The sequence below is a fragment of the Echinops telfairi genome, unplaced genomic scaffold (genome assembly GCF_000313985.2).
Source record: "Echinops telfairi isolate 266 unplaced genomic scaffold, ASM31398v2 ScPeMD7_3533;HRSCAF=4204_0, whole genome shotgun sequence".
Lineage (NCBI taxonomy): Eukaryota > Metazoa > Chordata > Mammalia > Afrosoricida > Tenrecidae > Echinops > Echinops telfairi.
The window spans coordinates 31913875-31926519 of NW_022107431.1; the positions used below are offsets into that span (position 1 = coordinate 31913875).

The 12645-nt window shown below is 48.6% G+C and overlaps 1 protein-coding gene across 1 annotated transcript in view; it reads right to left on the reverse strand.

Annotated features, from left to right (window-relative positions):
• Positions 1 to 12645, reverse strand: part of ARFGEF3 (ARFGEF family member 3) — a 68937-nt gene that overhangs the window by 53655 nt on the left and 2637 nt on the right. The window contains exons 2-5 of the mRNA XM_045294592.1: positions 12470 to 12574; positions 11000 to 11330; positions 5380 to 5492; positions 3076 to 3995 (exon numbers count right to left, since the gene is read on the reverse strand). Coding sequence (XP_045150527.1) covers positions 3076 to 3995; positions 5380 to 5492; positions 11000 to 11330; positions 12470 to 12574 — 1469 coding nt within the window. The remainder of the gene's footprint in view (positions 1 to 3075; positions 3996 to 5379; positions 5493 to 10999; positions 11331 to 12469; positions 12575 to 12645) is intronic.

The following is a 12645-nucleotide window of genomic DNA, read 5'->3' on the forward strand; positions in this document are numbered from 1 at the left end:
TGACTGTGAACAGTGTCAATGCTGCCCTCTCATGAAGCTGTGTGTCCTTGGGAACCACCTGTGTGTGTTGGGGTTGCTGCCCTGGCACCAGGGACACCCAAGCCTTCCCAGCTGCCAAGCACTTCTCCCCAGGAATATTTGCAGTGGCTCGATGCACCACGTCTAAAGAGCAGGGAGCCTTCCTCCCAGCTCACTGGCATTCTGCTGACACCTTCAGTCTATGAAAAGTCTCACATATTTGGGACCCAAGAGCAACCTCACCAATCTATGATCAACCAGTATTTATCGAGAATAAGCCATACAAGCCTTTGAATCCTTGGCCCAATTACACAGGATAGCTGCTCTATAAATGTTGATTTAAGATGGATATGTGTGGATATCAAACCACCTGCCCCCCCCATACACACACACCAGGAATGCCCCATAGAAAAATAAAATGCAATGATAAATGATGCAAAGTTATTAAGGAGAAATACAATTTTTAAGAAGAGTTTTTATGCGTTTCCCCAATCTTATAACTGTGACATATGAAATTATGTATATGGATTCCTCTGAACACACACACACACACACACACACACAATCCTAAGGTCATTTTTGTATCTAATCCCCAGAGGAAAATGATGAGAGAAAATATTGATGACTCTTAATCATTGGCATTTTTGTCCCTGGCACTTTTATAGCCTTAATACTGAGTACTCTTGTATCTTGAAAAGTGGCGCCCTGGTGGCAGAGTGCTTACACCTTGGGCTGCGAACTAACAGCGAGGTCAGCGCTTCGAAACCACCAACCGCTCCACGGGAGTGTTAAAGAGTTAGTCTCGGAAACTCACAGGGCAGTTCCACTCTGGCCGCCAGGGTCTCCAGGAATCAGCATTGACTCCACGGCCGTGACTTTGGTTTGGGTTTGATACCTTGAAAAAAAAATCACTGTGTGACGAGGGGAACTGAGAGATCGTCTGACTAGGTAGGCCAGAGGGTTTGTGAGTCCAGGATTTAGCGGTTTAGAGATTTAGAGATCTATGATCTCCCCTGGTGATGGTTGCTACAATTTTGGATGATCCTCATATTGAAAGAGTTCTTCTGACATATCATTCCGTTTCTACCAAGTCCTGGCTAGAAGGGTTTGTGTCCGTGTACTTTGTTGGAAAACTAAAACTGAGCGGAGGCACGGCCCCAGCTCTCTGGCAGCTCGCTGGCAGTTTGGTGAGAAGGTGGCTGGCTGCACGCTCAGTGACTGTGATAAAGCCGAGGACGCATGAGCACAAACGTGCGGCCCAGCCTCCTGATGGAAGAGCAAGTGACGACATCAGCTTTGGCCAGTTCTTTCCTGGCCCCCGGGTTCACCTCTTTACATCTGAGTACAGGCCTAGCCCCCTGCCCAAGGGTCCATCCACCTGTCCTGTAGTCAAGAGACTTTAATTTCGGGAGAGGCAGGGCTGACTTCCCTAATGGCAGGCAATCATCTATTCCTGCTCTCAAATGGGGAGCCTCTATGCACCCATCAGTCATGTGGAACGCAGGAGGAAGGTTTCTTTCTTTATTCCTTTGCAAGTAAACTATCTTTAAATCCATTAGTCACTAAATTAAATGCCACTTCTATTTTTTTCCTTCTCACCAAAATTTTAGGTCATTATCTTTGGCCCAACAATAAGACTAGCCTAGCTTTCTCTGTGCTTGGCCAATGTACCTGAAGACCCTCCAGCGTCAGTATTTCTGGGTCACAATATTGGTATTTCACAGGCAGGAAGGCTCAGGGATCAGGGACTCTAAAGCTCTCAGGCCCCATTGGAATCCCACCAGGTTGGACAGTTAGTGGGATGAAAACTCTATGGGGAAATTTCAAGTTTGTTTTAGTTTTTACTGTTTGCTATTTTCTTTCAAAATTGAGATTTTTCTGTTTCACTTTAGTAGTTTTAAAAAAAATGTTTTCTGAGTATAAGAAGAAAAGAAAATGTTCTAAAATGGATTACGGCAATGATTATACAAGTCTTGAAATAACTGAACTATTGAATTGTATTATATGTGGATTATGTGCCAATAAAACTGTAAATATATATGTGGAACAATCAGTCTGCATCTGGTGCAAGATCGCATTCAAACTATTTTTCATGTCGACACACCAAAGGCGCATTGCTCTAGGATGCTTACACATTCACGTGCAGGAGCATATCGAGAATTCGGTGGTTCCAGAACCAGTTTGGTATTTTGTTATAGTCATCAGCCGCTCCCTCTCATGCTTCACTTCATACATCATACAACTGATCAACTTCAGTAAAAGCCAGCCATTAAACGCAACAGAAACCACACAACCCCCCACCAATAAGTCTGATATTTCCTTGCTTGCTTTAAACATAAGAAGCCCAGAGACTATTCAGTATGCTTTGAGGGCTTCAAACTCTAAGCATTTATGGCAACCGCCCATGAATTAAGACCAACGAGAAACAGATGCATTTGAATGATGCTGCTGAAGACCATCGGCAGCACCTCGGACTGCTAAAAGAACAAACAAATCTCTCTTGGAGGAAGCACAGCCAGAATGCTCCTGGGAGGCCAGGATGGCGACACTGTCTCATGTGTTTGGGACACGTTGTCAGGAGACTCTGGTTCCTGGAGAAGGGCATCGTGCTTGCTAAAGTAGCACCACCGCCATCAAGTCAATTCCCACTCATAGCGAGTGGCTTCACAGGACAGGGTAGAACAGGGTTTCCGAGACAGTCACTTTCTACGGGAGTAGAAACCTGCGTCCTTCCCTCAAGGAGCAGCTGGTGGTTTTGAACTGCTGACCTTGCGGTTAGCAGCCCAACACGAAAACCCACTACACACGACCAGAGGAGCAGTGAAAGCGAGGAAGGTCCTCGACAGGTTGCTTGCCAGTGGTGACTGCACCAATGTGCTCAAACGAAAACACAATGATGCGGTTGGCGCTTGGCCCGGCAGGGTTCCTGCTGCACACACGGTTGCTAGGAGTCGGAACTCACTCCGCAGCCCCTAAGGACTACAGCAGCCGCCTATGCGGGTACCACGGCTCTGACGTTTCTTGTTGACCACTTAGCAAGAAAACGTGTTCACAAACCTGAGCAGAAGGTTGAGGCAAAGCTCTGGAGGGCCGAGTCCACCTCGCCCACACTGGGGAGAGCCAGGAGCCGGGGCAGGAGGCTCTCCAGGGACTGCACAAAGAGTCTGGCACTGTGCTGGTCAGCCTCCTGATTCTTCATCAGTTTCAGAGACAGAGCAGCCGTGCGCAGGCACCTGGGGCCCAGGCAGTCCCGGGGGGTCTGCTCTTCTTCGGCCAGTGAACAGTTGTCGGACCCGATGTCCGACACGTCAGACCTCCCCGAGTCCTTTTCGGCAGCCATGGAGTACTGGTCACAGGAATCGAACTCTGTCCGAGAGAAGTCTTGGTCATCCACGCTGAAGTTGCTCTCGCTGTACCTGGACCCGTAAGACCGTGTCCTGCAGTCAACAGACAGGAAATTCGTTATGTCCGGGTAAACCACCACGTGACTTCTTTGCACGACGTCGGGTTGGTCAACTGGTTCTGGCTCGGACACTTTGCTCGGGGTCTCTTTGTCCTCGTGGGTGGCTGGTGACCTGAAGCCATTCTTGTGGCTTTCAGAGTAGTGAGACTGGTCCTCCGGGGTCGTCTGACCCAACTCCCCCTCCAAGGTGGTCTGTCCCGTGTCGGTGGTCACGCTGATGCTGATGTCGGGGCTCCTCTTGGAACCCGACTCCCAGGGCGTGTGCTCTGAGGACAGGACTCGCCGCTGCCATCGGAAGTCGGCCTCGTTGATCTCCATGGAGTCGCGGCTCGACTCCGCCCCATCCTTCAGCTCTTCCAGGCGCAGCAGCAGCAGCTGGACCTGCCCCTCACTCAGGCCCTTGCCCTGGCTGAGCTCGTCCAAGGTCCCCAGGAGGGTGCAGGCGCAGGACACGGCGGCATAGCAAGCTTCGATGCCTCCCTTGCTGCAGGCCTCAGCCATGCCATCCATGATGCTGGGCAAAGGGAGAAATGCATGAAAGAAAGAAAAAAGTTCCACAATGAGCCAGAATGGTTCGAGTGAGGGAAAGAAGAGCATTCAAAGCAGCACCTGGATTGACAGAAATGGAAACTGGCCAGTACGCGAGTGAACAAGAACTGAGAGAAAGCATGCTCAGCCGGCAGGCAATGACCTCCAGGACAAGTGGCCCACCAGGAGTCACATGCCCTCGTGGTAGGCGGGCACAGACCATCATTCCTGATGGGAATTCACATTCTGAGCACAACCTTGTTAAAGTCTCACTGCCGGATGACGGCCAGTTTGCAAACAGAAAGTAGTGATGCTGCCCCTCCGGGCATGTCGGGCTGCCCCTCACAATGATCCTAATCTAGAGGAGGAATGTGCACATCCAACTGTGGCAAATCAGATGTGTTACTCCTCTACCGGGGCAACACACAAAGGGTCTTATAGTTCAACATGGTAAGTGGAAAAAAAATCTAGTCCCAGAATAACCACAGTGAGTAATTTTTAAATATATGATTTTGTACACTGGATTTTCTTGATGTCAGAATGAAAATGTATAAAATATATGACTATAATAAATTGAGATCAGGTTTCTCACATGGCTTGTGGGTGCATTTAAAAAAGTCATTTTATTGGGGGCTCTTACAGCTCTTATCACAACCCATATACACATCCATGGTTTCAAGCACTTTTGTACATATGTTGCCATCATGTTCAAACTATTTTCTTTCTACTTGAGCCCTTGGTATCAGCTTCTCATTTTCTTTCTTCTCCCTCCTGGGGATGCATTTTTGAATGATCACATTTCATGTTGTACACACTCATAAAAAAAAAAAGTCCTGGGTTTGGAAACCAGGTGGAAAGCAGGGCTTTGAACTAGTTCTTCCTGGGTCAGTCACAGATGGCAGAGCAAAACCAGAATGGACCCAAATTTATAAAATGCACACAAGAACCATCACTGAAATGGGAAGACATATGGGTTAACCCCCTGTTAGAAGCTTAATTCCCCTCTTAAAAAACCAGGGTAGCCTATGTGTTGCACAGCAACCAAACCTCTTGACCGGCTGAGTCAGAAACAACGATGCCCTGCCCAAAGATGGCTGGCTGTGTTGCTTGGAAGGTGTGTCCCTCACAACGGTACTGGAAATAACCCACTGCCCTGCCCCAGGTTCCCGAAAGAGCTCACTCCACCTTTCCCAGGTCTCCCATTCCATCACTTTCCCCTTGCTATTCTGGTTCAACCACATCATGCAGATGCGGGTCTGTTCCAATCTCACTGCATCCGCCATGACTGAGCCGGTTTGAGGCCTGGTTTAAAGTGTCAGAATTGCTGTCTAAACAAAGCCGTGGAGAACCCGGTAGGGAGTGCGTCATACAGTTTGAGAAGATCCAGATGCGACTTTCTTTTTGAAATGGATCTCTTTCTGGATTCTGGTTCCGTAGAGCTGGGTCCGGCCAAATCACAAAGACGCTGTGGACTCCCAAGTATCTTTAAAGAAAGAAATAATAATAAATCAAGGGGGAAAAAAAGAATATCATAAAAATAACTAAGGTTATAAAATTGTGTGGTAGAATATACCTAAGGGATAAAGTCTAAGGAGAAATGCAACTATTTGAAACTTTGCTTCTCAGGAAATCAAATCTAAATGTACTTCTTTAGGCTCATTGCCTGTAGGTTTCTAGCTCCCCAACACAGCATCCTTGGACAAAGACAATTCTGAGGGGTTGTTTCAAAAAAAGATTTGAGTCCAGCATTACAGAATCTTACAGCCTCTTAGCTCTTCTTTTTAGTGAGACTGGCCTGTGATTATCCTTTCTTGCACTCAGTCTTATTTTACTATAAAGTTGACTTACCTCTAAAGTAGTTAAGAAGTATTCCCTAATTCTTTGAAAAGATTGGAGTTATCAGCTCCTCGAATGCTCAGTATAACTTATTTCTAAAGTAAGGTGACCAGATTTTAACATTGGTAAAGCGGGACAAAAGCGGGACACCATTGATAAAACTCACATCCTGGCGAAATAGCCCCATGGCAGCTGAAAACCGTATACCCTAGCTTGTCATGCATTCTTTCCAAAAATCGGGACTTTTTAAAAATACCCTGAGACACAGGAAAAATTGTTAAAAATCGGGACTGTCCTGCCAAAAGCGGGACGTCTGGTCACCCTATTCTAAAGCTGCATGCAGGCCAGTATGCATTTTTTAAATGGTAACATTTAAAAGAGGGACTCATTTTCCTTAAAGAATATAGGACTAGTCTAGGCCTCAATTTCTTCTTGGGTTAATTTTTTAAAGGCTGTATTATTTCCTAGGGTTTTAGGCATTTTATCTAAATTTAACATTTTTATCTTGCTTACCCTTTTAAAAAAATACCCTATTTTATTCCTTCAGTATTTAGAATAACTGTAAGCAGGAACTCTGGCTAAGCACTCCACTGCTACCTGCGTGGTAAGGCCAACAGCGGCTCCCTGGGAGAAAGCATCCGAGGCATCACTCCTGTAAAGACTCACAATGTTTGGAACCCACTGGGGAGTTCTACTCGGCCCTGTATGGTTGCTGGGAGTCAGAATCGATTCTGAGGCGGCGGGTGAGAGGTATACACATGAAACTGTTTTCATTTCTGTTCACTTGTACTGATGTTGGAACTTTTTACTGTTCCTTTTGGAAGGCTTTCATTTTCCTTAGTCTTGTAATAGTCCTGATATTTGCTTTCAAGAGCCTTCGTCTGCTTTCTGGAACGTTCATTTCTGCTTCTATTTTTCCTCCCTTCCCTCTTTGGACTCCTTCTTTGCTTCGCAGCTGGCACATTGACTTTGGCTCTCCGCCTTTTGCTGGAGGTCATCACAGCTGCAGAGTCGTCTCCATGCACTGCTTCATAGCTGCATGCCACGCACTGTCATATATTTATACTTTTCATAGTGGTTCACTATTAATTTTTATTTCCAGAGGGTAGAAATCTCAAGAAGTTTTCAATTTGAGGTTAAATTCATTTCAAAGGGAAGAATGGCTACTCAAAACCCTGTGTTTGGAGTAGACATGTGACCCCCATGCCCAGCTATGTTGAAAGTAACATATTCTCCCAACGAGGCACAGAGGTAACCAACCACTGCCATTGAGTCTGACTCACAGTGACCATACTACATAGGGGTTCCAGCACCGGAAGTCTTTACAGGGGCAGACAGCACTGTCTCACCTCAAGAGCAGCTGGTGGTTGGAAGCCCAGTACCTAGACCACAGGACCACCAGGCTCCTTCGACGGAGGAACAGTATGTAGAAACGTGATACTTTAAGGAGCTCACTGCTTTCTCTATTTCCATATTTTCTGCTTGCTCCACTAATGTGGATATTCTAAATTATCAGACAACACCAATAATATCACATGCTAGTAAAACTTTGCTACAGGCAATGAAAAAAACAATAGTTATAGCAGCACAGTGAAAAAGAGCTGCCAGAAATTCAAGCTGCATTCAGAAGAGGACATAGAATGCAGGAACCAATGGTCAATGGCTCTTGGCCGAAAACACAGAATACCAAAATGATGTTCATCTGCATTTTATGGACAATGAAAGGCATTCGACTATGTGGATAATAGCAAATTATGGATAACATTATGAAGAACTGGAATTCCAAAATCAATTATGCTCACGAGAAACATACATAGAGCCAGGGGATACTGTTTAAAATTAGGACATTGTTGTGTCCTTTCACCATCCCTCTACAGTCTGAGTGCTGACCGAATGTGTGGAAGTACGGGCTCCGTGCAGGATAATGCACCCCTAGAGTCGGAGGGAGACTCGTCAGCAACTAGCAACCTGCCTGCTGGACACAAAGAGAACAGGAAGCACTCCTGATGCAGACCAGAGACTACAGCCTTGGACCCGGATTACACTTCAGACTAACGAACCCAAATCCCGACAACTGGGCCAATCAGCAACGGGACTATAAACCATGAAGTGGTCAAATGGCTCGTTCTACTTGGATCCATAATCAATACTCATGGAAGCAGCAGTCCGGAAATCTGCTCAAAGGGTCTCTTTAAAGTGTTAAACCAAAGTGTTTCTTTGGAAACGAAGGTGTGCCTGACCCAAATCACTGCATTTTCAGTGACCTCGAAAGCACGGGGAAGTTGGACAAACAATAAGGAAGACTGAAGAAGAATCGATGCCTTGGAAATAAATCGTAGTGTTAGCGAAGGATATGCAACATACCATGGACTACTGGAAAAACAAGGCTATGTTGAAATCGTACAATTAAGTGCTTTTAGTAGTGAGGGCACGGGACTTGGTCTCTCTTACTCTCGATGTACGATCAGGAGAGACCACCTGGAGAAGGGCAGTAAGCTTGTAAAGTAGAGGGCCAGCGAACAAGATGATGACCCTCTACGATGTGGATCCACACAATGGGTGCAACAAGGGGCTCCGGCCGTGTCTGTTGTCTACACAATGTGGGGCCACTAGAAATTGGAACAGCCTTCACAGTACCTAGCAGCAGCAACAACAAAAACAATCTCCAGGATACACAGAAATGAAGCTTGCACCTTTGTCCATCTCTATTTGACATGAAACAACAACAACAAAGGTGATAGTGCTTGGGGTTAAAATCAGACCCTTTCTCTCATGGTTTGCATCTAAATAGCCAGGGTATGGTTCCCAGCTGTTCCTCTGTTGCTAGAAAGGTGAGCGCATTTCAGGGGAACAGAGAGAGGGGACATCACTTTCTACTGGGCTCCATCCATATTTTCTAATCTACCTTACCAAACCCCATCGCTGTTAAGTCAGTTCCGACTCTTAGTGACCTGACAGGACAGAGCAGAACTGTCCCATGGGGTTTTCAGGGTTACAGATCTAGCCAATGACATCTTTCTCTCCTACAGAGGCGGGTGGGTTAGACCGTTAGATTATCAGGCAAGCCCTTAACTACACCCCCACCCCCTCACCCACTAGGTCTCCTAATCTAGCTGTGAATTTACTGGTAGCGAATCAGCTATTTTAATTCTCATGGGAATCTTGCATCTATTCCTCAGATCTTTCCGAATCTGGGGAAAAGGCACGGAGTGGTCAGTTTTAAAGAATCCTCCACAGACGGGAATCAGTGTGCAGTGTCGGGGCTCAGGGTGCCATAGGTCTGATGCAGATGGGGAACCCTCCTGGCACTGCGCTGTGTGATAGAGAAAGGGAAGTGAGGCATGCTTTAGAATTTCAGGCAGGCCTCAGTTAGAGAAGCTCAACTCACAGACAACGAACTCCTAATTGCCCTTGAGGGTTATGTCAGATTGTCCTCACTCTGAAATGCCCCAACCAACCACTTGCAACAACCTCATCACAATCACCTTCATTCCCAGCGGTGCAGCTTTTAAATCATCCAAAAGCTTTCTGGTACTACCCCACTGCGGCCCTGTCAATTCTGACTCGTGGTGCCCCTTTAGGATGGAGAAGTGCCACCACAGGGTTTGCAAGACTTCCTAAAGTCTGACTGCTGCATCTCTCCCCTGTGAGTGGCTGAGGATTCAAACTGCTGACCCTTCTGTTCCCAGCAGGACACTTCACCCCCAGCCCGCAGGGCTCCTTCTTGCTCTGCAGAAAGGCTAACTAGGAAAGGCACTGCCCCTTCTGACTTACCTACCAGTTCTTAAAGACACAGGCACACAGGATCTCAGGAGCCCCCCAGGGCTGCCTGTACTGCTCATTTTGGGGAAAGTGGAAACAGGATGTACTTGATAAAACAAACGTGCTATGTGTCTTTGATTAATAGGTAGACCAGACACATGGCGGTGACAAGCCCGAAGGAGAACAGGGAGATACATGCCAAGCAGTCACACTCCAAAAGTCCAAACAAACACTGTAAGCTCACGTGGGGGTGGGGTGATGTGTGTGTGTGTGTGTGTGTGTGTGTGTGTGTGTGTGTGTGTACACACACATGAGCCTACCACATTCTGATACCAAGATTACTGTCTTCCCCAAAGTACCGGGTTTGCCATATAAAGTGGAAGTCTTGCTTTCCCCCACAATCTGGGGAAAACTAGAGCGCTGTGCCCCACGGGCAGTGCGACACAGACAGTTCCCAGGTGCTGGTGTCTCATTCTAGCCCAGCTCCTGCAAATGAACTTCAGGACAATCTATGAGAGGGAAGACACGGCCATGACTCGCTGTTGCGGTCGTAAAGAAGCTGGTACTGAAAGCAATACACATGGACTCTTACATGTAAAGGGTTTCCTTCGCCTTGGGGCATCAAGGGACTCTAGCAGGGCAGTGGTCCATCCTCACTCTCTCCCTGTCACGAACTCGATCCCCCCTCAGAGGGATCCACCCCAGACCAAACTCGCTGCTATCGAGTCAATGCCGACTCCTCACAGCCCCGATACGTGTTTCCTAGACGGTAACTCTTTACGGGAGTAGGAAACCCAGTCTTGTTCCTGGATAGCTGCGGGTGTCTTTGAACTTCTGACCACGTGGACTGAAGCCCAATGTATAACCACTACACCACCAGGGCTACATGGGTAGGTTCAGGCAAATGGGCTCTTCTATGTAGAAGAATCCCCCAACTACATACCCACTGCCACTGGGCGGATTCCGACTCTTAGGGACTCTGTAAATCGTTATGGGGGCTGACAGCCCAACTTTCAAAGAATGACTGAGATTAGTAGTCCAATGAATGGGCCTCAGCACCCCCAATCTTGGCCCTCCTCCCCATCCCGTCCAGAAGGGGCCTGGACCTCCTGGGTACATGGCGCTGGAGGAGCTGATGGGGTCAGTTAGCCTCTTCCTCTCTCCTCTTCCTGGGCTGCTCCACTCCTGCTCAGCCAGGCTACCCCTGTGGGGGGCAGGGGTGGGGCTCCACAGGGAGGCCCACTCACTGCTCTGGGTGGTGACACAGTCATCCAGTCCCACCTGCCTCCCAAAGGACTGAACCCGCCCTAGCACTCGCAGGGAGCGAGTGAAGATGTAGCATTTCTGTGTGCTTCCCGGGGATGCAGCAGTGCACGTCTTCACGGCCCCTACCTCTTTCATGATCTTGATGGCTTCCCCCCGGTGCTGAGGCGGGGGGTAGAGCAGCATGCGGTGGTACAGGGACTGGAGCACGGGCTTCATGGAGTCCACCGAGCCCACCAGCCGGACCAGCTCGGCGGCGATGTAATAGATGGTCCGAGCCACAGGTCCGCTCAGGGCCGGCGCCGTGGAGGAGCAGCCTGAGCCCCGGCCGTGGTCAGCAACTCCCGTGGCCGAGTCTGACTCAAAGCTGGTACTGGTGCTGCTGCTGTGGGCCGAGGTGATGGTTTTGTCATGAATTGGATTCCCCAAGATCACAATGAGAGCCGGACAAAGGTTCTTCCTGGGCAGAGAGAGGAGGAGACAGGGGTTTTAGCGAGTCAAACAGTGACCTGTGAGCACTGTCTTGCAGGGACATAGGCCAGGTCTGAGCTGGGTTCCCGACTCGGCTTCAGTTTCCCACGTCTCCCCATCCCTCCTGGGAACACCAGCCCCAAACTCTGCCTCCTGACTCAAGCGGGGGTTACCCACTGGAACATCGGGAGAGGTGTTATGAGCCCAGCCTATACAAAGAAATGGATCCCTGGTCCTGTGGCTGAGTTACGAAGGTTCCTTTTACCACGACTAACCAGATTATGGGCATTTCTCATTTAGAAGCCAATTTTAAACGCCACATGGACACTTGGCATTTGACTTGCTGCCTGGGAGCCTGGGGGTGCCTGTCACCTATGGCTCTCATGAAAAGCCAGTTGGAGCGGATGTCTCCCAGGGCCCCCATGTGCATCAGAGAAGCACTGTGCTCTGCAGGGCTTTCGGTGGCTGTTTGTTTGTTGTTGTTTTTTTTGAAGATGTCAATCATCAGGCCTTTCTTCTTTTTTTCTTTCTCTTGGTAGTGATTATTTATTTATTTAGCCATTTTATTGAGGGCTCTTACAGCTCTTATCACAATCCATACATCCATTGTGTCAAGCACATTGGTTCAGATGTTGCCATCATCCTTTTCAGAACATTTCCTTGCTACTTGAGCCCCTGGTCCGGGCCTTTCTGCTGAGGCACCTGGGGGAGCGGGGGTGAACTGCCTACTGCCTACTGGTTGACCATGTGCACCGCTCAGAGTCTACGTTAGGTCAAGATGGCTAAGTACTAGGTAGGGCTAGGAATAAGGTTCGTTATCTTGCCTCCTCCCGGCACAAGTTTCTGGCGCGTTTCCACGTTCCCACATTTCCAGAGCAGGCCGATAAGCTAGAGATCTTGTTCCTGTCACTCTTGAGCCAACAGGGAGGCAGAGTGTCAGAGAGCCCCAGAGGCATTGTGTGGGAGAGCAATCTCCAATTTCTGTGGTTTGGTCTGGTGCACATGAGCACACCCAGCCCCTCTAGGACGACCCCCCTCCCGCATCAGCCTGGAGGAATGCTGGGAGGTCATGGGTGCTGTGCCAATTCCCTGAGTCATGCTGGTGGGTGCCGGCGGAGGCGTGCTCACCAGATGAGGTCGGTGAAGCCCCGGTGCAGGTGCATGGAGGAGGAGCAGCTGCTGAGCACTGACAGGATGCACTCCGCGTAGAGCAGCTGCAGCTGCTGGTTGTCGCTGTGGAGAAGCAAACCAGCACACGGACACACGTGTCATAACCAGTGAAACTTAGGGGTGGTGGTGGGGGG